Genomic DNA, 21,827 nt, shown 5'->3' with positions numbered 1-21,827 from the left:
ATCTGCTCTGTGTAAAAGCAGTGAATGGCGATGTGTTTGTTGCAGCTGGTAGTTGTTGCTGGTGGAGAATGCTGCAGTCTGAGTCCCATCATCCACATGTGCTGTAAATGGCCCCGCGACTGCTGATCTCTGTTGGCCAGACAGTGACATCAGCCCTCTGCCCATTGGCTGCTGACTGTCAGGCCATCCTCTCCACGGCATGTATCACCTCGGTGATAGTCACGCTGCCGCCGGTCAGAGCTCACAAACCTCACTGGGGGACTGTCAGGCACTTTCAGCTCGGCTCTTGCAGACTTGTGCAACATTAGAGGACTTGTTAGTGAGGGCTGATGTAACGTTGCAGCTTTTCAAAGGGCCTTGTGTCACTGATTCGAGATGATTCACATAAACAAGCATGATATATGATGAATAATACGTGTTCAATCCAATTAGATGCACATTTCAGGCGATTATTCTTCACATTTAAAGGCAATTATGGAAGTTTGGCTGACAACTCGCTATTAGGACTTGATGCAATAAAACATATAGGCATATAAATTAATCTTGTTTTAAAGTGCTAAAACAACAGGATGGATCCGGCTGTTGTCTAATTTTACTTGTCATTCCTTTTTAAATCTTAATCCAAAAACATCCCTCAGAAGTCCCAGCCCCCCTCTAAATCGCTTCTTCTCTAATCCTAATTTGCACACAAGAAGATTGCTAAAGGGTAGCCTGCGCCAAAGAGAAGGGTCCTAAGGGTCAGACGGGGTTATTGGGAAATAACCCTCCATGCAGTGTTTGGTAGGGACCGTCTGGATTAGTGATGCAAATGCCCCATATCTGATCAATGGCTAGGGCTTCACCCTGGCCCGATCCACCTTTTATTTTCTGTCTTCTATTTTAAATAATAATAATAAAAAAATAATAAATAAAACGTCCGTTGAGTCTCAATACAGTGAGAGGCATTAAAAAACACCTCAAAATATTCTTATAGTGAGCTCACACGTGTGTCTTTCTTTTTGAAATCTAAAAATTGTACAAAAATTCAGACTGTGTGACATTTTCTTATTTGCAGGAAATAATTACCAAAACATCGTCACACCCATTCCGCGACTTTTACTGCGCACATCTGAGGGAAAAACAACAGAAATGAAATCCCTGATGAATATTCTAGAAAAACATCCACCTGCGGTTGATCTCATTGTGGACATACTTTATTCTATGTCGCCCATGTGTATATAATGAGGCGATCTGACCCCCATTTGAAACAAACTGATGCACAGATGACACTTTTCGAGGCTTCCATCGTCCTGCGTGTAAGTACTAGTCCTCACAGTGATACACATTGATTCAATCACACCTTTTGTTAAACCACCAATGACTTCCTGGAGAATGAACGATATTTGCAGACCGATCAAACTAACAATTCGTCATCCAAATGACTATTTTCCGCTAATCCCCGACAATCAGCTGGCCGTTAGATAGCTTGAATAAACTTTTTTTTTCTCTCTTCGGCCAGGAATTCAAGGGATCAGTGTTACACTTTTCCTATGGGATTAAACAGATCTCTTGAATGGAGGCAGGGAAGCCACCGTTGCCCGGCCCTGAAGGCCCTGGGGTGCCCTTTTGATCATTTCAGTCTCTCCTCGGTGCAATACTTCTGATTGGCCAAGAGAGCAAGAAGGGGGGGAAATCTTTAATTAAGCAGATAATCTCTTGTTGGGACGAGAGCAGCTCCATTTCAGAGCCCCCTCCTTGAATCTCGGAAGGCCCTGGTGAAGTTTCATGTGCTGGTAGCTCAGTTCCCCTCCATCATTAGACTGTCTGCAGGCTTTGGACAGGGCTCAGAGTCACCGTCACCCCCCTCACCTGTCAGGATGTTCATGCATTTGGAGGTTTTCTATTACATTTTCATTCTCCTGGCTCACATGAGGTCGTGCTGCTGCTGGTGAGTTTCATTTACTCTATTGTGAAATATTATTTTTTTTTAATTTTCTGGCAGTCATTTGCGCTCCCTGATGATGTTCATATTGGCTAATTTCATGGCATTGGAAAGTGTTGCAACATGTGCAACACAAGCATTTATTTTTTTCCAGTAAAAATGTTTGAAACCCCTTGTTTATATTCATTAATACATTTATATGTTCTCTCATATTGTTTTATTCAAAAGGCCTAACATGACCACCCAAACCCCTTAATTGAACAACTTGGCGGTTGGAAATAAGGAAACTTAAATGAGTGGATTTGTTTTGTTTTGAAGTTCAACACTTTTTAATAAGGCATGTTAGTAGTTGTAACTAACCGTTTATAGATGGTGAATAAATAATTTACTCATGCTTTATACATCCGTTGTAAGTCATTAGTAAGAACCACCTTTGGGTTGCCAGGTTGTGAAAACTCACTTCTTCCATCTGACTGCTTATTTATAGTAAAGGGCTCCAGACCAAAATCTATTTATTAACTTTTCAACACTTAAAGCCATTTATTAATGACTTTATTAGCATTTATAACGACAGACTCGGTGGCTTATTAGATAGTGAGAAACCCACGCGCATTTGTAGATACATTTCCAACATCTATAACTGTGTTATCCATTTTCATTTTCAAATGGAAAGTATGACCAGTCAACGGGATTTTCCCCAACTTGGCAACCCCAAATATCAAGTAATCAGTTGTTACTGACATTGTCATTGCCTTAAATTCTTACTTTTCTAGTTTTTTTAAAAAACAAATTCAGCAGTAATGTTCAGTGAGGTTTGGATGCCTGCCGGTGTTACGGTTAAACGTTGTTACAAAGCGCACTAATGAGAGATGTTAGCAGAGGAATTTGTGAAGGACACTGAGCTTCCTTGAGTGAATAAGCTGTCTCCTTTTCCAGGTCAGTGAATAATTTCCTGATGACCGGACCCAAGGTAAGCCAAATTTCTTTTGATCTTTTCTCCCTGTCCTTTTCCCCAAAAGAGAGACGGGAGAGAAAACATGGATTCTGTGTTGTCCTTGTGATATCTGAACTCATTTACCTGTTTGTATGCGATGATGCCACTTATGATATATCAGTCATATTCTCGGCCCCTTTGTGTTTTTATTTTTATTTTCCCCCCTTCGTACACTTGACCTTACTCAGAGGCTCTGCGTGTCTGCGGGTTGAATGTTTTAGAGGCGAGGGCAGGCATTGCTGTAGTGGGTGGTCATCATTAGTGAGTCAGGCCCCTGTGAAAGAGGTGGCACTCCATCGCCCCAAAGGCCACTTGAGACATATTAGTTATATTATCGTTCGCACAGTGTGAACAAGCTGCAGAGAGGCGGCCGAATGCCAAGGACAGAGCATACTTTTAACAGAGCTCAACAAATTCAGCGCATCCACTAGTTTAAAAAGTAGGTTCATGCTTCGTATGGGTTGACAATGAGCAAATTCTACATTCAGGACATTCAAATTCTTGAGAAGGAAAGTGACATTTAAGAGTAGAACATTTGACACCATGAGGGAGATATAAGTGTAAAAAGGACAATTTAGCAACCACTGAAACCCTGAAGTGGATGCTATATTTTATAATCTAAGGTGGATATATTTGCTCTCATCTTCTTAAGATGATTGTGCATCATGTCACAGGTTTTAATATTCCCCCCTGTCTCTGGTGCTGCAGGCATACCTGATCTACTCCAGCAGCGTGGCAGCAGGAGCTCAGAGTGGCATAGAGGAGTGCAAATACCAGTTTGCATGGGACCGCTGGAACTGTCCCGAGAGAGCTCTGCAGCTGTCCACGCACAGCAGCCTGCGCAGCGGTAAGCCCCCCCCCCCCCCAAACACCAGCTCATCTCTCCAGACTCCACTTCCAAATAAGAAATGTGGTAATTCAAAGATGTTTCAAATGTGTTGTGTAGTTGTGTTTCAAGTTTCTATGTTAGAGGGGAGGGTATGTTTGCTTAGTGGAAACAGTCTTCACCCTTTGGGATGGTTACAGCGGGCACGGTCGCTATAGAGGCAGAGCAAACACACTAATCCATGTCCCAACATCCTCCCAAATCACTGCCTCTATTCGCAGCGTATGAAAGCAATATACTGAGATTCTAGACAAAGAGTCAAATGTGTTTGGCAATGGGAAATCAAGTCCATGCGGGCACATTTCAGAAATGTAGATAACTGCGGTTGAACATTATTCAAGCTGTTTTTATTAATTAAAATCAGGAATGAACATTTAAAATGAGATGCAGGGAGTTGAAGGGGAAGAGATTGGAATGTACTAATGTGTCGCCTACGTGGAGGAATCCATGTGATGAGACAAGCTGGTTAATGAGTCTCTCCTGCTGACAGCAAATCGGGAGACGGCGTTCGTTCATGCCATCAGCTCGGCCGGGGTCATGTACACCTTGACCAGGAACTGCAGCCTCGGAGACTTTGACAACTGTGGCTGTGATGACAGCAGGAACGGACAACGAGGTCAGAGAAAAAACACAGACAGACGTGTGCATGAATACCCACTTTAACACCCGCAGACGATTTTAACTTGTTTTCCATTCTCCCAGGTGGTCACGGTTGGCTCTGGGGCGGCTGCAGTGACAACGTCGGCTTCGGCGAGGCCATCTCCAAGCAGTTTGTCGATGCGTTGGAGACGGGACAGGATTCACGAGCGGCCATGAATCTCCACAATAACGAGGCGGGGCGCAAGGTGGGTGCTCTTTGTTCACTCCATCCACACGGTGATGAGAGATGAGCCATAGGCCTTAGATTTGAACCATACAGTACTGGGTGGCGACTTGGTTGAATTTTTTTTTTTTGGGGGGGGGGTGGGGATCTTTCCTGGCCCTCCTACTGATTCCACAGTGTAAAGCACCTTTTGAATAATTTTCCCCTGCTCTGAATTACACTGAGTGTGCCACCCAAGTATCCCTTTCACGTCGCTATAAGTGAGATGCCACTCGTCCCCAATAATAACAGTGTGGTCGGTGTACCAGAAGGGCCTATTTACCAGTGCTGAATGCCCCTTATGACAATACCTCAACGAGAGAATCTCAGGATTACTGGTGCAAGCTTAATTAGAGATCCCGGGGAGCCAGACATAGCACGGCATTCTGTATTATGCTGCTTTTTAAAATAAGTGTTTAGTTTTTATTCTTGCAATAAGGATCCCACATTTATGTTGGTCTTTGTTTGGCCCAGAGGGAGTCTGAGGAGACCACAGGCGTGCAGCTGAAGTACTCTTTGTTTACGGTGCCTTTGCTCCCCCCTGTTGGGCCCTAGGATCCCCATGGCACCTGGAGCATCATTGTAACAGAAAAAAAATGGGGATAGAAAGAGAGAGAAAAAAAATCCTTTTTTTCTCCATTTCTCCACTCAATGGGCCTCTCCATTGGTTCTTCTCACACTAGAAAACATGTTGATAATGAACATGTTAAATAAATACTTCTATTTCTTCTGGAGGCACAATGGGACTCAATGTGAAACTTTGATTCAGCCTCACCTCGACAGAAAAGTTCATCCCCTCCTCGCGGAAAGGAAAATGTTCCCTTTCAACCGACAGCTGTTTTGTGTCGGGTAAAGTCAGGAAACACTGAGGACGACCGAGGAACGCAGCTATGGACCTTGAAGCTATCATTTCTTCCTTTCAGCGCATTCATCCCTTTTGTGCCAAAACTGGAAAACGATGAGAATACAATCAGTTAATTTGACAAGACATCAATCAAGCGACAATGGACATCCTGTCTACACACACACACACACACACACACACACATTATTCAACGTTAAATACATTTTAATAAAGATTCTTGCTGTGTCCCCAGGCTGTGAAGGGGACCATGCAGAGGACGTGTAAGTGCCACGGGGTGTCAGGAAGCTGCACCACCCAGACCTGCTGGCTGCAGCTGCCGGAGTTCAGGGAGGTGGGCAACTACCTGAAGGAGAAGTACCACAGGGCTCTGAAGGTGGACCTCCTCCGGGGAGCGGGGAACAGCGCGGCCAGCCGAGGGGCCATCGCCGAGACCTTTAACTCCATCTCTCGTAAGGAGCTGGTCCACCTCGAAGACTCCCCCGACTACTGCCTGGAGAACCGCACCCTGGGCTTGCCGGGCACGGAGGGCCGTGAGTGCCTGAAGAAGGGCAAGAACTTGAGCAAGTGGGAGAAACGGAGCTGCAAGAGGCTGTGTGGGGAGTGCGGGCTGGCAGTGGAGGAGCGCAAAGCTGAGATGGTGTCGAGCTGTAATTGTAAATTCCACTGGTGCTGCGCTGTGAAGTGCGAGCAGTGCAGGAAGACAGTGACCAAGTACTTTTGTGTGAAGAAAGGAGGCCAGAGGGGAAGGAATGAGAGTGCCAGTAGCCGCCGGAAGAACCTCCGACTGAGGAAGAAGCACTGAGCATCTTCATCACGCTGTCACCATATTTATACCACTTGCAGCTCCTGTCGACAACCCAAACTCTCTGTGCATGCTCAGATAGTGTGTGTTTTGGACAAAAGTTTAGCAAAAATACAATTTCAGACCATCTTCATTGTCTTTTTTTGTATTAAATGTTAAAAACCAGCTGGATGTGCACAAAGCCACATGATAGAGAACGTTTACAACCTTGTAGAATGTCTGGTATAAATGTATTTAAGATATATTTTTATACTTTTATTTTCTTTTTACAACATTTTGAAAAGTCACTGGGCATTTGAGGAGCATTTCTCGGACTCCAAAATTCACCACAACATGATTTATTTATTTTCATACATACACATAAACCTAGGGGGTTTAATAGTTTTTGTGTGAAGGAGGACACCATAATTAGCTTTTAACATCACAATTTTCAAGAACCTGTCAAGTTGTATTCCCAGAAATACCTTTAGACTGTCATGCTAGCAGTAATCTTGTTTTTTTTCTTCTCAAATATATCACTGCCAAGCTTTGAATTTATTTCTAAACATTTTGACATTTTTGGGGACCGTCTGCTCTCTAATCATCCGGCCCCCTGACCTTTGCTGCCCTCCTGATGTATTTAATTGTATATAAAATGAAGCACTTTCTACTGTATATTGTTAATTTATTGCACAGCATTTCCCTAGTTTTGCTTTATTGTTAGTAGCCTTTGTGGTTTGGGTTCTATTAAAAATATAATGAAAGAATAATAAATCCTTCGGTCTTCATTCATCCTTATTTGCTCTTCGTGGCAGTGATACCTGATGTTTAAGCAGCAAACACAACCACCCTCTTTGCATTGTTCACATTGAGGTTAGGATACTCTGAGGCAAACCAACGAGAACAGAAAACTTTCCAGCGTCCTCCTCGTTCCATCGCGCCTTTCTCAATTTCGCCTCACCAAATACCTCCCCGTTCTCTCCCTCATCATGGTAATCCCCAAAGAGCCCCCTAACTCCCAAGTCCTTGGAAGTTTCTTTACTGTTTAATACTAGTTTAATTAACTTTGTCCAGACAGAGTAGGGCCATGGGGGTGGAGGGCATGAGGCAAGTTGCCCTTAAAAAAATCATCCCCGCCTCTAATTTTGTATGCTAATCTCCTTTTTCACGCCGCACCTCCTTTGGTGTGGGGGGAAAGAAATGTTGGGAAAACTTTGGGTTGCCTGTGCAGGGCTTCCTGCGGCTGTTTTATTTCTGGGCCCACCTATTTGGATCCTTTCACTCCTCTAGGGCCTTCCTTTGCTCGATTTAACAATGAATGCAGAGCTAATCAGCTCTCTCGGAAATGCACCACTGTCAAGGAAGGTAATCCCTCCTTCACCGCTCTCAATGGGCTGTCGCCTTCTAAAGGACTTTGGGAAAAGGCTTTGCAAAGATTCACACTGTTCTCTCAAAAGAAGTTAGTTCAAGTATTGTGCCCAAACAAGTGGGTTTTATAAACACATGCTTGCCAGGGATACTCACCCCACCTGCAAGTAAGAACTGCCAGGCCCGGGCAGAGCAGCACATGGCAGCCGAAGCCCAAACCCTTCAGACGAGATGGGACATGAAAGGGGAGATTAGAGGTCCCATTGAGAGGGGGGCGTTCATTTCTGCACCTTCCTCCTTTTTCTCAATAAAGTGTCAAGGAAACACCTTGTTGACATCTTATTTACCAAATAATGATCATAATCAAAACTCCTCCCTCCTCTGGTGACCCCCGTGGGCTGGCTGGATTGCTCTGCCTGGCATGCAGCAAAACCCTCTCACCAACAAAAGGACCAGCATACCAAGCTTTTGCCCCGCGGCTCTGTGGTAGTTGTGCAATTTACTGCGACAGGGAGTACAACAGGGGCACGTCAAAATGTTAGTTCACAGGGTTTTAAGGCGAATGTGGAATTATAATCAGGACCTGCATTCAGGGTGATATTTCAACAAAGGCACTTTAAACTCGGGATTCTTGCACGGACTCCTTTGGTTAAATATGCGAGTCACGCTGCCACGCACTGGCTCACTACGAGCAGAAAATGTGCCGACTTCTACCCACATGCATGTGTCACACAATGGGAAGCCTGCTAACACAGCAGTTGGTTAATGTGTGGGAAGTGCAGACAGAAAAACACGTTTGACCGCTTTAAAGTTGAGCCAGTTCGACACACCTTTGACACCGTTCGCTCATTCAGTCGAGATCAGAGCCTAAAGAGAGGGAATTCCTCCAGTGATTGGCACATAAGGAGACTACTACGCTGAGATCTCAGTTTCACAGAGTGAATTATTGCACAAAATTCTCACTTATACTTTACTTTATGTGGCTTTATGAGGAGGCTATGAGGGTCACATGACCAGCCAGACACAAAAACATGCAGCCCATTTTTACCATCAGCTTTCTCTCTGTCAATCGCATTTAATGAACAACCACTCAAATACTAAAAAGGAGAGGTGAACTGAATGAAACACACACACACACACACACACACACACACACACACACGCCTTATGATGGCGTGTGAAACAGCACACACTCTTGATCACTACACGTAACATTTCCCAGAGAGTGACACGACCTCCGACCGGGGGGGTCGGAACTTCCGTCTCTCAGGCCGGCCCTGCCATTTCCAATTTGCCATAAAACGAGGCCGGAGTGGAGGGAGAGGGGACACCTCAGAGGAAGAGTAGGGTTTTAAGCAGATGCTTTCTCACAGAGCTTGAATAATAATACACTTCTGTAGCAGCACCAACTGTTGGCGATATTAATATGCCCATGTTTTTAGTTTGGGAGGGAGAGAGGTAGAAGGGGAATGTCTTTTTGTTTGAATTAGTACTTCTATGGCTCTGCAACATAAAACTGTGATGTACAAATAATAAAATATAAGGGCCGATTTCTCTCAGGTAGCAAGGGATAATGCAATCGTTGAAAGATGGGAAATCTACTTATAATGCTTCAGAGAATCCTTGACTAATAGGATTTAATGGCTTAGAGGTTCTGGATCTACAACACCTAGAGGGGCGAGGGTCAGTAAGAATGTGAGAGAAAGCCAACACAGATGAGTGGAGCGTCCAGCGTGCGCTCTTAAATACAAAACTCTGTAGTTACCTGCGTTGTATTTGCAGCCGTACGCGCCATCCAAGAAGCATCAGATGCTTTCACTCATCAGGGAACTGTTTCATTGGAGTCTGAGTCTTTGTTGTGACAGCAGTTCATCTGCTGGGGAGAAGGCAGCAGTGGTGTATGTTTGTTGCTATCAACGGGATTGAGATACAAGCTTCTTGAGGCTCACCGGGGTGGTCAATCTCCTGGCTCTATCTGCAAAGAATGGGGAGAGGGGAGCATCGGGGGGATCAGCTCAGCTCAGCTCACTGATCTGCACAGGAAACACAGAGCATGGGAACCCACCAGGGAGCCCCCGAACCAGTCCCCGCAGTGGAAACCTGCTGATAAAGCCTGAATCAAAAAGAAAACATACAAGATCTATCAGGTTTTTCTACAAACATTTCAGGAGAAAGCTTTCGAGGGAACATTCGGCCCGTTTACCCGTCTGCTGTCAGAAAGCAGGTTTAAAACACAAAGGGGCAGTGATCAAAGCGACTGATACGAAGGTCTCCATCTAGTTCAATACCAGCCTGATACTGACGAAACAGAGCGAGGCCTCATCAGCTGATCAGTCCAGTGAGCAAGGTAATGTGTGCACAGTTATCTCATGAAGAGTGATCGCCCAGTGATCAATGCAGCCATACTTAGGGCTATGATGAAAATAGTTAAATATTGGCTCGCTATTGCAAAAGTGTTTGCCCAGACTTTCATTATCATATCTTCTGATAGAGAGAGAGAGAGAGGGAGAGAGAGAGAGAGAGAGAGAGAGAGAGAGAGAGAGAGAGAGAGAGAGAGAGAGAGAGAGAGCGGGGACAAATGTTCTTTCTGTCTGATGAAAAAAATATTTGTTGTTGTGTCCTGTTCTATACTTCATCAATGACATTACTAAGCAGTATTGCTCCCTACTATACAGCACATATTTCAGACCAACACGGATGGATCAAAGTATTAAGATTCAGATTGTACTGTGACGTTGTCACTGATTTCATCAGCTTAACTCATGGTAGTTTAAGTTTTAAGTACAAAACCCGAGTGTAATTCCAACCTCTGTATGCAGCTTTTATTGTGCTCACTCAGAGTGCAATGAATTTATGTGCTCACTTTTCAATCATTCTGACTTTGAAATGATGATTTGGTAGTATTAGTAATATTTCGTATTGCCCTGCCATTTAGTCTGATTTCTAGATGGAGTCAAAGCAGCAGTGTTAAAGATGTCATTATGGATGTAATTTTGTCCCATTGCTGGTAAACTGAATCACGGTGCGGTGGGTTTGAGTCCAACCAGGGCCCCTGTTATCACGTTATGGAGGAAGTACTCTGTACCCTGTGTAAAATACTGTTATGTAATTAAAACTCCAACATTCATTCCAAATTGTACTTTGAATGCAACATCAGCAAATGGAAATGACATTTTTTTTAAATAACAATGCCTCATGTCCTATAAGATAATCATAAATACATATGTATATATTTAAAGAATGACTACATGGGTATTTTATTAATAGTGATATATCACTTATGCTAATGACATGCCTATTGCCTTTTTGATGATCATTAAAAAAAAGACAATCTTTTTTTTTCTTCTTTCAAAAACAAGAAATTAAAAATAAAGAAAAAAAAGAGAAAGAAAGAAACTGAGGTGAAAACCAAGTACAACAGCTCCCTTTCGTGGCAAAACCAGATTATTACAACATGCGCGTTGAGTCACCCAGTACACTAGGTGTCGCTGTCCGATATCCCCGCTCTAAAACGACCGTCGTGCTTCCCAGACTGTTTTAGGTCATGTCGTTTGTTTTCTGGCTGTCAACACGGTGTGTAAACACACAACCTGCACGGAACGCAGACGGAGAGGGGCCTCTGCCGTTGACGTTACGGCACATGTTTCCTGGCTTAACGTAAGAACGGTGAATGGGAAAAGCTTGTATTAGTAGTCCCGCCGCCGACTGTGTAGCCCAGCGGGGTTACTGCCCGGAAGACAAGCCGGTGCCTGGTTCTTTCATCGCGAGGAGGACGCTCGTCGGCAACCATGGCGGCGGCCACCGTCGCGGAGGCTGATCCCGCGACCAGCGAAGGCGGCGCCGATTTCATCGGCGTCCAAAACTGGGAGTGGGATGAGTCTCAGCTCCGAAAATATCCTTTCCCAACGCAGCCCATTCCCAGACTCTCTCACACGGACCCATTGGCAGAGATGCTGATAAACAACGAGGTAAACCCACTAAGTTATAACGGTTAAGAGACCCAGTTCACCTGCACCACAAACCCCGCTTTGAGACATTGGTGCACTTGGCGGTATTCATGATGTTGTGCTTTTATTTAAGTCATAAGAGGAACATTTATTGTATAACTTGTAAAAAGTGTGCAGGATCAGGGTGCTGGGTCCAGACACACCTCCCTGCTGGCTAAAGTCGCAGGTTGGTTGATTGGTGGATAGATGTTTAACGCACGTAAGCACACGCACTTTTAACTACATGAAGTTTAACAAGAAGAAACGATGGTTGCAATGTGCAAAATTAAAATATATATTTTTTGCATATATTGTTGAAGAGGTGCATATAATCAGTAGGAAATACACCCCCCCCCCCTCCCTTGAGCTAGATAAAGAGATAAAGAGATAGATCTGTCGAGCTGAAAGTCGATTTACAGAAATTTTAATATTTGTCAGTTATGTCCTTCAATTCTTTCTAATTGCACCCCTAAGTAAATAACAAGAGAAACGTATTTTTCACATCTGGATAACATGCACATATATCTATATTTATATAGATATATAGATATATATATACCTGCAAGTCGTATCAATGCATTATTATGTTAAGGTAACTTTTTTATGATCTAAAACACCCACAAGCCCGATTTTCTAACCATCACAACACTATTTATCATCTCGGGACCGTAGACTGGCCCGAGCACTGGTGCGAAAATGAAAGCGCGTGCTGGTGCAGAGCGAGGGAGAAAGAGAGGCGACGGGAGCGCGCCCAGCGGTCTACGCTCAGTTTGTCACGTAGCCCTCGGAGCTCGGTGTGTTCACTCACATAGACCGCTCTGTCGATGTGCTGCGCGGCCTGGTGTTGGGATTTATGTGTAAAAGGGTCATAAAAGACAAATATTAATACATATATACCCGTAGTGTAATGTTTAACAATTATTTAACGTTAAAAGAAAGAAACAATAAATATATATAGATATAACCTATTTTATGAGCTACATTAAACGCAGCCGACTAGATGATAACATAAAACGATGAATTACAGTTTTATACAACTACTGTAGATTTAGACACTCCTATGGTATAATCATGATAATATATAAGCAAATATCAGTTTGTAATTTTACTGTATTGAAATGTTTTTTTGTTTTTTTTTAAACCTGTTTTCAGGAACCGGTGGTTTTAACAGACACAAACCTTGTGTATCCAGCTCTCAAATGGGACATCGCATACCTCAAGGAGAACATCGGAAACGGAGACTTCTCAGTTTACACTGCAGAAAACCACAAATTCCTCTACTATGACGAGAAAAAAATGGCCAATTTTGAGAACTTTGTCCCCAAGTCGCAGCGAATGGAAATGAAATTCAACGAATTTGTGGATAAAATGCATATAACGGAGCAAATGGGAGGAGAGGAGAGGTAAGATGTATTTATAAGGATATATGAGTTTGAACTGATGCTCAATCTAAACTTCTCTCTTCTGTGCTGCAGGGATTGTTTTCTCTCATGACATGTAATTCAGCACAGGAAGGGGGAGCAAATGACTAAGCGTTCACAAAGGTGAACCAGGGGAGAAGCCTGTCACAGTGGCCTGACTTGGCCTGGCGATACACACACACATATTACTTACTGAAGTCAAGTCGCTGTTTGACTCACTGAAACATATCTCGTTGAGTTTTACGGTCCACTTCCTTCAATGTCACATCCTTCTCCGTGGTTTAAATGGGATGTGTTTTCTGAGATACAAGAACCTTGTAAACAAGCTCATAAAAGGCGGGCACATTTATAGCATTATGAATGAAATGAGTTGCATTGCCACTTGCTGAACAAGGCGGCTCATCGGTTTTGCACGTCTCGTTTCCCGTGCATTTAAAGGGTGTATCTGCAGCAGACCCTGAATGACACGGTAGGCAAGAAGATCGTTGTTGACTTCCTTGGTTTCAACTGGAACTGGATCAACAAGCAGCAAGCCAAGAGAAACTGGGGACAGCTGACATCCAATCTGCTGCTCATAGGCATGGAGGGTAAGGGCTCTTACTTAAGCCACTGTGTTGTTATCCTCACAAGTTGTGATCACACAAGTGACATTTTCTGTTCTGTTCTAATATATATTATTATTATATATATTATATCTCAATGCAGGAAATGTCACGCCGGCACATTACGACGAGCAGCAGAACTTCTTTGCACAGATCAAAGGCCATAAAAGATGCATCCTCTTCCCTCCGGACCAGTTTGAGTGTCTCTATCCGTACCCTGTGCACCACCCCTGTGACAGACAGAGCCAAGTAAGCCGCAGATATGCCGAAAGCCACCCACAGTTTAATAATATGAACTCCTCATTTAGCAGATTTTTTTTCTATAGCGGTATATATAAGTCAGCGTAAAGCTCTCAGAAAGAGGAAATCCCCCTCAAAGCGAATTATACAGCCACATTACAGGAAGTTATTGAGGTTCAGTATGTTTGTGCTGTGTAACAAATCCCTGTTTTTCATTTATAGGTTGATTTTGATAACCCAGATTACGAGAGGTTTCCCGGTTTTAAAAACGTTGTCGGCTACGAGGCTGTTGTGGGCCCGGGAGATGTGCTCTACATCCCGATGTATTGGTAAGAAGTACTTCTGTATGGCCTTCTTTAGAAATGATGTACTGCTTGTGAAGAAAAATGAGCTCCATCACCAAATCAGATGATTATCTCTGGGGCATTGGGTTTCTTGGATGCATTTCAGGATGATATTATTTGATTTAACTGATCAACATGCGAGAAAAATGATCCATCAATGGCCTATTAGTAAACGCTCTGTGCGTAATTAATATGCCCACAACTGGTAGACATTTGTGCTGTCAGAGGACACTACTGTATAACGCAATTGTTATTGTTAGTAATGAAGCTGATGTGTTGGAGCATGAATCCACAGCGAGTGCAGGGCATCGGTGTTATTTTATAAACACTCTCAGAAGAATGGCAGGAAGTTGTTCCTTTCCATAGTTTGATGAATTATATTTTATATTTTTCTTCTTTCCTCAGGTGGCATCATATCGAATCACTGTTGAGAGGCGGAGTCACCATCACTGTCAACTTCTGGTACAAAGTACGCATAATTAAGCCTTTACAGCTGTTACTTTGACATGTGTTGCTTCTTGTTATTTCCCTGATCACTCACCTATTTGACTGGATTTGTTCAGGGCGCCTCCACGCCCAGGAGGATAGAATACCCTCTGCGAGCTCATCAGAAGGTGGCCATCATGAGGAATATTGAGAAAATGCTGGGAGAAGCACTAGGAGACCCACGTGAGGTAAAGCACTTGCCCTTATATCCTCTTTACAATACAAACTCTTTACTGTCCTCGCTTGAATAAGTCACACATGAATGTCACACTCACACTTTTTCTAGAACATCAAATCGGATCCACATTTAGGTCACCTGTTACATGAAATCCCCATGGCACGCTGACCCATCCAGCAACCCAATTACTGTGTATATTTATGGCTTACCTGATTTAGACCAATGGAAAGACACAACGAGAAATATGTCCGACGCTTTGAAGTATAGCTTAAACAGAGTCGTTCTGTTTTTCTGTAGGTTGGACCTTTACTGAAAACGATGATCAAGGGGCGATATGACCAGGATCTGAGTTAGAGCTCCCCTCTTAAAACTGTCAGTTGGACTGCTCTGGAAGCTGTTTGCCTTGTGAAAGTGAGACCGCCCGCGTGCGTAATGCGCATTGTGACTTTGGAGCCACGCATCGCTGCATGGCAGAAAGCGGCCATATTGAAACCATTCTGCTTCAGTCGTCTTCGAGTGCCATGGTCATTGCAAATACATCTGAACATGAAACATCTGATCCACTCATGGAAACTCTTTCTACTTGAAGAAGTCCTTTTTTTTCTCTCTTTTTGACTTTGAGAAAAACACCTAATTTGGCTTTAGTTTAGATATATTTATGTAAATCAGTTTTGTCTCGACATAATTCAGCCTAATGGATAATTGGGTGTATTTGCTCAACTTATCAGCAGAAGTTGTCAGAGATCGGTACCTTTGGAACAACCTCAATATTTTGACCACTAATGGATGACTTAAGGGGAAACACATCAGTTAAATCCAGGACATTTCTTACATACATGTAATAACAGTTGTGTTTGATTACTAAGTGTTGAGTGATCTTATTGTATTCTCCGTCTTTATCACAAAGACAGCTTTAAAACTGACTCGGTTCATACCTCTGAAGATGACATGTCTTTTAAGTGTTTTTTGAAATATTTATCCAAGTAATCTGCATTATCTTCAGATTTCGTTTTTGGGGGAGTGTACAGCAAGCATTTTCTGTTGCAAATAGGACAGCCTATGCATGTTAACAAAACACAGAAGTACAGTGATGAGACAATTGTGAAATATGATCAAAGATGTTTGGGTGTAAAAAAAAAGAAAAAGAAAAAAGGCAGGTCATGTTTTCGGCTGAAGGACAACTTGACTGCTTGCAGCTAAATAGTTTTAACTGAGCGATGCTGCTTTGTGTTTATTTATGCTCTCGCTTGTTTGATTTGTTTGACTTCATTGAATGTGCTATTCTGCGTACCAGTAATAGGTGAGGGGGCACTGAAAATACATTTAATTTTAGTTAGCAAATACAGTTTACTTTAAAAAAGAATAAAACACATTAAGTGTTTTTGGGGGAAACTAGAAAGAGTAATTACTGGTGATGCTTGAGAATACCACGGGTTACAACTGTCAAAGTGGTTAAAGTGAACCACTTCAGTGATGGATGTATGCTGAAAACTTAATGGACTGGACTAACAGGGCCATCTGCTGGGGGGTGGCTTGTGCATCAGCCATTGCAGTGCAACACAATGCACCACCTAGTGGTCAAGTTGTACAGAGATTAGAAATCTATTATTCAATACGCTGCATTAAATGCAACAGCTCTGGGATGAAACGGCATCTAATTCCAGCTGGAAACCTGTACTTGCTCTTTTGATCAGAAATGCACTTATTTTCTACTTGCCTGCAGCCATATGTTGAGGACCTTGAAGTAAACTTGAAAGATGGCCTTTTTCTCTGCAAGCGCTCCTCAGAACGGTTGTCATGATGTACATTAACTAAAAGGAGAGAATCATGTCACATGCTGTGATGTATGTGCCAAATCGACATACAAACCAGTAGATGGGTATCTGCAAATTCAGAAATCTTTGTGAGGAATCAGTAAGTGGTATCATACAGATTTTCAGGGGTTTATGATAATGGTTTTAACCTTTAAATTGGTTATGTCGCGCATATCGATTTCTATCAAATTGCACAATGATGTAACAGAGATACTTCCTCTGATGCGAGACCGATGTTTCATCTTCCTCTTCTATTGCTCGGTTTACCCTGTTTACTGTAGGTATTTGCCTCACTTAACAATGGCACTAAACTTTGACTTTTTTTTGTTTTGGTTTTACGGTCAAAAAGTTTGTTTATCACTCTGGCCTTAAACAGCTTTAAAAGGTGGGATTGACAAGGGTTCATAGAGATGGAGGCATGTTTTTATTGCTGGCGCCTGTTATTTTGTATGTGCTCTCCTTGTTCCTCTGATTAAAGTTTGTTTGCAAAGTTCTACACTACTGGGTTCTGAATGATGTGAACATTTCTTCAAGGTTCAAGTCACGGTACAATTTGAATGAAGCTATGAAAAAAGTGGTGCTTTTGAACTCGTATACTTAGTATCATGAGTGAACAATTCAAAGAATACGATGTGAATGATCTACAAAAATGAGTGTGTATTTATTTACTACAAATTCTGCATCAGCCGTTTCTCAAAGCACAGGTTTAAAACGTGACTAAACAGCTTCATACGGTAATTAAAGACAACATTGCCGCTGATAATCAGTAACAACACTCGATTGTGTTACAGCTACAATCAGGAAAAACTGATTACCACCAATCAAAATAAATTGCATATAGTTGCTAAAATGGATTCAGAGGGGAACACAAATAAAAGACAATATATATTTGTTAAAAATACCACACGACCAACCCCATTTATCCTAATATACAACTAACAAGAACAAAAGAATCCAATCATAACTTAAATTTCCACAACCAATAATCACAAGTGGAGTGAAACTCACAAATGAGATGAAAGAAGCCTTGACAGAGGACCACTTAGGTAACACATTTGTAAAAACAGACCCTGAAAGCACACAACGGCCCTCTTCACAATAAATACATGAGCGGAGACTTTACAAATCTAAATGTCTATATCAAAAATAAGCACAATGCTGTTGGAATGAACTGAACAATTCAGTCCTCCTGCAGCATGTTTCGCTTAACATTTAGGGGGCAAACGCAGTCCTCCACTTCATTATGCCCAATATGATTGCTGTAATAGTTTGTGCACCTTTTGAGAATTTCTATTGTTGTGCTAGAAAATTAAATACCAATGAATGTATTGATGGTTAAAGTTGAGCAATATAATTCTACTTAAGTTGCACCTCTTGATCAGACCTTAGTTGTGTGAGGAGTGGGTCTCAGGTTGTAGTGAACAAACAAATTTCACTTTTGGGTCATTATATTTCTAATTTTTTTTCCTGTATGATGTAAAAATATATTTTTTTGATGAGATATGCATCAATAACTTGATATGTACATAAAAGCACATTTGAGACTTGTAATGTCCAGAAGAACTCTACAGCACCACAAGAACCTATTTACAGAAAAGGCTAGATTCATATCTACAACTTGTACACATGTCATAATTATGAATCTACTTCGTCTATTGGAAGATAAAAAAAACAACAACATAAAAAACAACAACAAAATGAAGAGGTAAAAAAAGACAATAATGTAATGCAACATCAGACCTGCTGAGATGGCAAAAAGTAGATAAGTCAGGCCGTTACACAAAACAACACGTTACAACATCCTCACCAAAATATCACAAATTGTCAAAAGCAACTGAAACACTATAACCAAGGCATATAATGGTAACAATATTTAAAAATAAGCCAATGAAACACTAACATATGTTTATTTACTTGGCAAAAAGAATCCGTCCAAATGAACTCAATAAATACAATAAGTGTAAACGACATTGTCAGTAGTAGTATAGTAGTAGTAGCTGCGCTCTTACACTATTGTGGTCGTCATCAATGGAACCTGTACTTGCGTGCAGGCTTGAGGTTGACGTATGTCTTCTTCATGTCCTCTGCTTCGTCTTTCTTCACAAGCTGATATCGCTCTCCTTTTGTGGTTACCACCTGGTTACCGTGGTACCGAACTAGCTTCTTTGGAGCCTGTAATTAAAAAAAAAAGGAGGGATGAGTCTGATTGTGGCGCCGGCTACAGGCTTGCTATTTACCTCAACACTTTCCAGCATGGGGGCTGCTACTCTTATTAGGACAGCACAACCCCCATTTGGGAAATAGAGTTAGGAGTGCAATTGGAATTGATGAGTTTTCTACAACTTTCAAATTAAGTCATCCAGTGGGCCGTAATGGACCTTCTGACATGTTGGTTCTGGCCCTCGGGCTGTATGTTTCACATCCCTATTATAGACTGTAAATAAATTGTATGATATAGTTACATATAGTTTTGTGAATATGAATAATAACTTACATCTTTAGGGGCGACAGGCCGGTGTGTAGTCTTATCCTCCTCCCGGTCCACCAGCATGTACCTACGAAGATGAAACATTATCATAAGCATAGCAACAAAGAAGTGAGGCCAAATCTGCTCTCACTCAATCTTACTCACTTCTCAAGGATGCTCTCTTTAAGTTTCTGGTCTGCTCGTGGGGAAATACTCTTCCCATGGTTTACCTGAGGTCGAAAGGGGACACCATCAAATCAGGATGCTGACATACACAAGGTAACATACACAGTGCCAGCGTTGCTTTGTGTTGCTAGGGACTCACATTAAGAGGAGTGGGGCTGAGTTGGACATCACCCTCTATGATAAGGCGCACAGCTTCCTCCATGTCTCCCTTGGCAATAGACAGGGCACTGCGAGCCTCGGACAGACTACACTTGGGAAACATCTCTAGTAGGTGCTGCTCCTGGGACTCCCACTCAGACACAGGTAGCTGGACATACATACATTTACATTAGCACTCATTTTGATTCATATAAACGATACGTTAAAAGTAGGACACACAATGGAAAAGTGAAATTATAACACTTCAAGAAAAGGGAAATAATGTGCTGATGTGTACTGAAATGATAACCTTGGCAGTGGCGCCCTCTGTCTGTGTTTTAAGGCACTGCGTTTCTGCTGGCGGAGGTTCACTGGGCAGGGTGGTGAGTTTCAATGAAATCGCTTCTGTTCTCGCCTTGGGCTCAGGGTTTTCTTCATCAGTTAAAAAGGAAACAAATCAACATCAGCACACTGTAGTATACATGTTAAGCTGATGATCCCCATTTAAAATAAATGGCACTGCCCAATAAAGTCTGTTTTTGCAAAAATAACGTAACCATTTGGAGAGAGTAAGACTGCCACAGTACTTCATGCTTTAGAAATAACAATAAAAGCACTACCTGAGGTCCGAGCAGTGGCTAGTTTTGAAGCCAGGTTGAACATCATTTCACAGACTTTGACACTGCAAAATGAAATTGTTTGTTGTTGTGATAACAAGAAATGAAGGAGTACTGACTCTGTTCATCACAGAATCAGCAAAACCAGAATAGTGGGTCTGTATGTCTACCTGTCAATTTCGGCAAAGCCAGGTATGTAGGCTTCCAGCATCTCTACAAAGACCTCTACGTCGAAGTTCTCTTCAACACTCTGCTGGGAGCCGAGATCCTCCAGGACTCCAGTGATGTAAGACAGAAGGACGTCATCCAGTGTGCTGCATTGTGTGGGAAGAAAGAGGGGTGAGTGTAAAACTGAGTGCACTTGACTTTATTGTAAGGGTGCAACAATTAAAAAAATATATATATTGTGGATTGTTTACCTGAGATCAGCATCAGGAATGAACACCTGAATAAATTCGTGCAGTGCATTGTGGATGATTTTGTGGAGGTCCATTGTGTTCTCCTACTGTGCAGTAAGAGGAAATGCAGAGTTTTAAAAAAGTATTGGGTTTGCACAACAAACATTTAATAACGCAGCAGCTGTCCCTCATATATCAAATGGAGCAACCTGCACCATTAGCTCGGACCTATGTAGAAATAATATAAAAGCATCTTTAAAGTTGCTACAGCGTCGTTTGCTCAGTGTTGACTTTTACGACGGACCTATTAGTTACATGAACTTCTCAGTTTGTAGCCTTCACGCTTCAGCAGTCAAGTAAACTGGGATGCAACGGTTAAAAATAGCAAACTCGTCGAGGAAGCTACTTAACGTCCCCACCAAACAAAGTAAGTTAATTGATACGTACTGCTATTAAAACAACGTGCTAACGGTGGTGTCGTTGCCCCCCCAGCGCTATTAGCATAGCGGACATTACCGTTAGTTATCGGCTAACAGTTAGCCGTATCGGACGTTATGGTTAATTAACGGTACCAAACTCCAGGGCTAAGCCATCCTTGGATAAACCCGTTTCAAAGGCAGCCGCCTGTTATTTACACCCCCACACAGTCAATAAACCCACGGCCTGTAATACCAGCTCGACAGTATCCACTGTTCATTAATGAAAAAGGCCAACCGTCGTATTTAAGAGAAATAACGATAGGCTGTTAGCGAACGAGCGCTAGCTAAGTGGGCTAACAACAACTGCTAGCTAACGCGTTATGCCAAGACAAACTCGGATTATGTATCGAAGCGACTTTTAGTGGAGAAAAACTTACTGCGGCAGAAATTATGGGGACATGAATCTTGGAAGTTTCCCCCCAGATGTATAAAGGGGGGGATGCTGGTCAGTGCAGTGGTTACAGGAGGCTTTCTGTCCGTGCTACTGTTTTAGCCAGCGCGATTCAAAACATTGGCACGTCATTTCCTTTCAATTGTAAACAGCCCTGCTAAATGCAGCGACTGTTAACGAACGTCTATACAGACAACGCTCTTTAGTTTAACACGGATTTGAAATGCAGTGTGGAGCGAGGAAAAGAGGAGATTGCATTGTGTTTAATGAAAAAGAGACAGAAATCTCATTTCAACAGAGATTAGACCCTAAACTATTTTTTTTTAGAGCTGAAACACTTAACCTAGTCGATTAATTGATTTACTGGCTAATCTGTTGACATAATATATGTCCTGCAGAACAG

General features: G+C 42.4%; 3 protein-coding genes across 4 annotated transcripts; 2 read left to right on the top strand and 1 right to left on the bottom strand.

Moving 5' to 3' along the window:
- Positions 1 to 1,703: 1,703 nt before the first annotated feature.
- wnt8b (wingless-type MMTV integration site family, member 8b) lies at positions 1,704 to 6,422 on the top strand. The gene is made up of 6 exons (XM_084021393.1): positions 1,704 to 1,927; positions 2,858 to 2,891; positions 3,624 to 3,762; positions 4,292 to 4,417; positions 4,504 to 4,646; positions 5,761 to 6,422. The coding sequence occupies exons 1-6, from the start codon at positions 1,857 to 1,859 to the stop codon at positions 6,328 to 6,330; spliced, it is 1,083 nt and encodes a 360-aa protein (XP_083877519.1). The 5' UTR covers positions 1,704 to 1,856; the 3' UTR covers positions 6,331 to 6,422.
- Positions 6,423 to 11,247: 4,825 nt separating this feature from the next.
- Positions 11,248 to 17,249, top strand: hif1an (hypoxia inducible factor 1 subunit alpha inhibitor). Its single transcript, XM_084021131.1, has 8 exons — positions 11,248 to 11,645; positions 12,816 to 13,066; positions 13,523 to 13,671; positions 13,790 to 13,935; positions 14,149 to 14,255; positions 14,676 to 14,739; positions 14,834 to 14,944; positions 15,232 to 17,249. Exons 1-8 carry the CDS (start codon positions 11,466 to 11,468, stop codon positions 15,286 to 15,288), a joined length of 1,065 nt encoding a protein of 354 aa, XP_083877257.1. The 5' UTR covers positions 11,248 to 11,465; the 3' UTR covers positions 15,289 to 17,249.
- A 1,145-nt stretch (positions 17,250 to 18,394) lies between these two features.
- cuedc2 (CUE domain containing 2) lies at positions 18,395 to 21,548 on the bottom strand. 2 transcript variants are annotated; one of them, XM_084020717.1, is made up of 9 exons: positions 21,411 to 21,548; positions 20,576 to 20,661; positions 20,327 to 20,470; positions 20,160 to 20,221; positions 19,850 to 19,971; positions 19,541 to 19,708; positions 19,381 to 19,445; positions 19,243 to 19,303; positions 18,395 to 18,920 (listed from the first exon to the last, which is right to left on the bottom strand). In XM_084020717.1, exons 2-9 carry the CDS (start codon positions 20,647 to 20,649, stop codon positions 18,774 to 18,776), a joined length of 843 nt encoding a protein of 280 aa, XP_083876843.1. In that variant the 5' UTR covers positions 20,650 to 20,661; positions 21,411 to 21,548; the 3' UTR covers positions 18,395 to 18,773. The 2 variants fall into 2 exon arrangements, with proteins under 2 accessions (XP_083876843.1, XP_083876842.1); XM_084020716.1 differs by having other exon boundaries at positions 18,396 to 18,920; positions 20,576 to 20,658.
- Between the last annotated feature and the right edge of the window lie 279 nt (positions 21,549 to 21,827).

Source organism: Eutrigla gurnardus, assembly GCF_963514095.1.
Source record: "Eutrigla gurnardus genome assembly, chromosome: 11".
Classification (NCBI taxonomy): Eukaryota; Metazoa; Chordata; class Actinopteri; order Perciformes; family Triglidae; genus Eutrigla; species Eutrigla gurnardus.
Note: the sequence above shows the minus strand (reverse complement) of the source record. Positions and strands in the feature narration are given on the sequence as shown.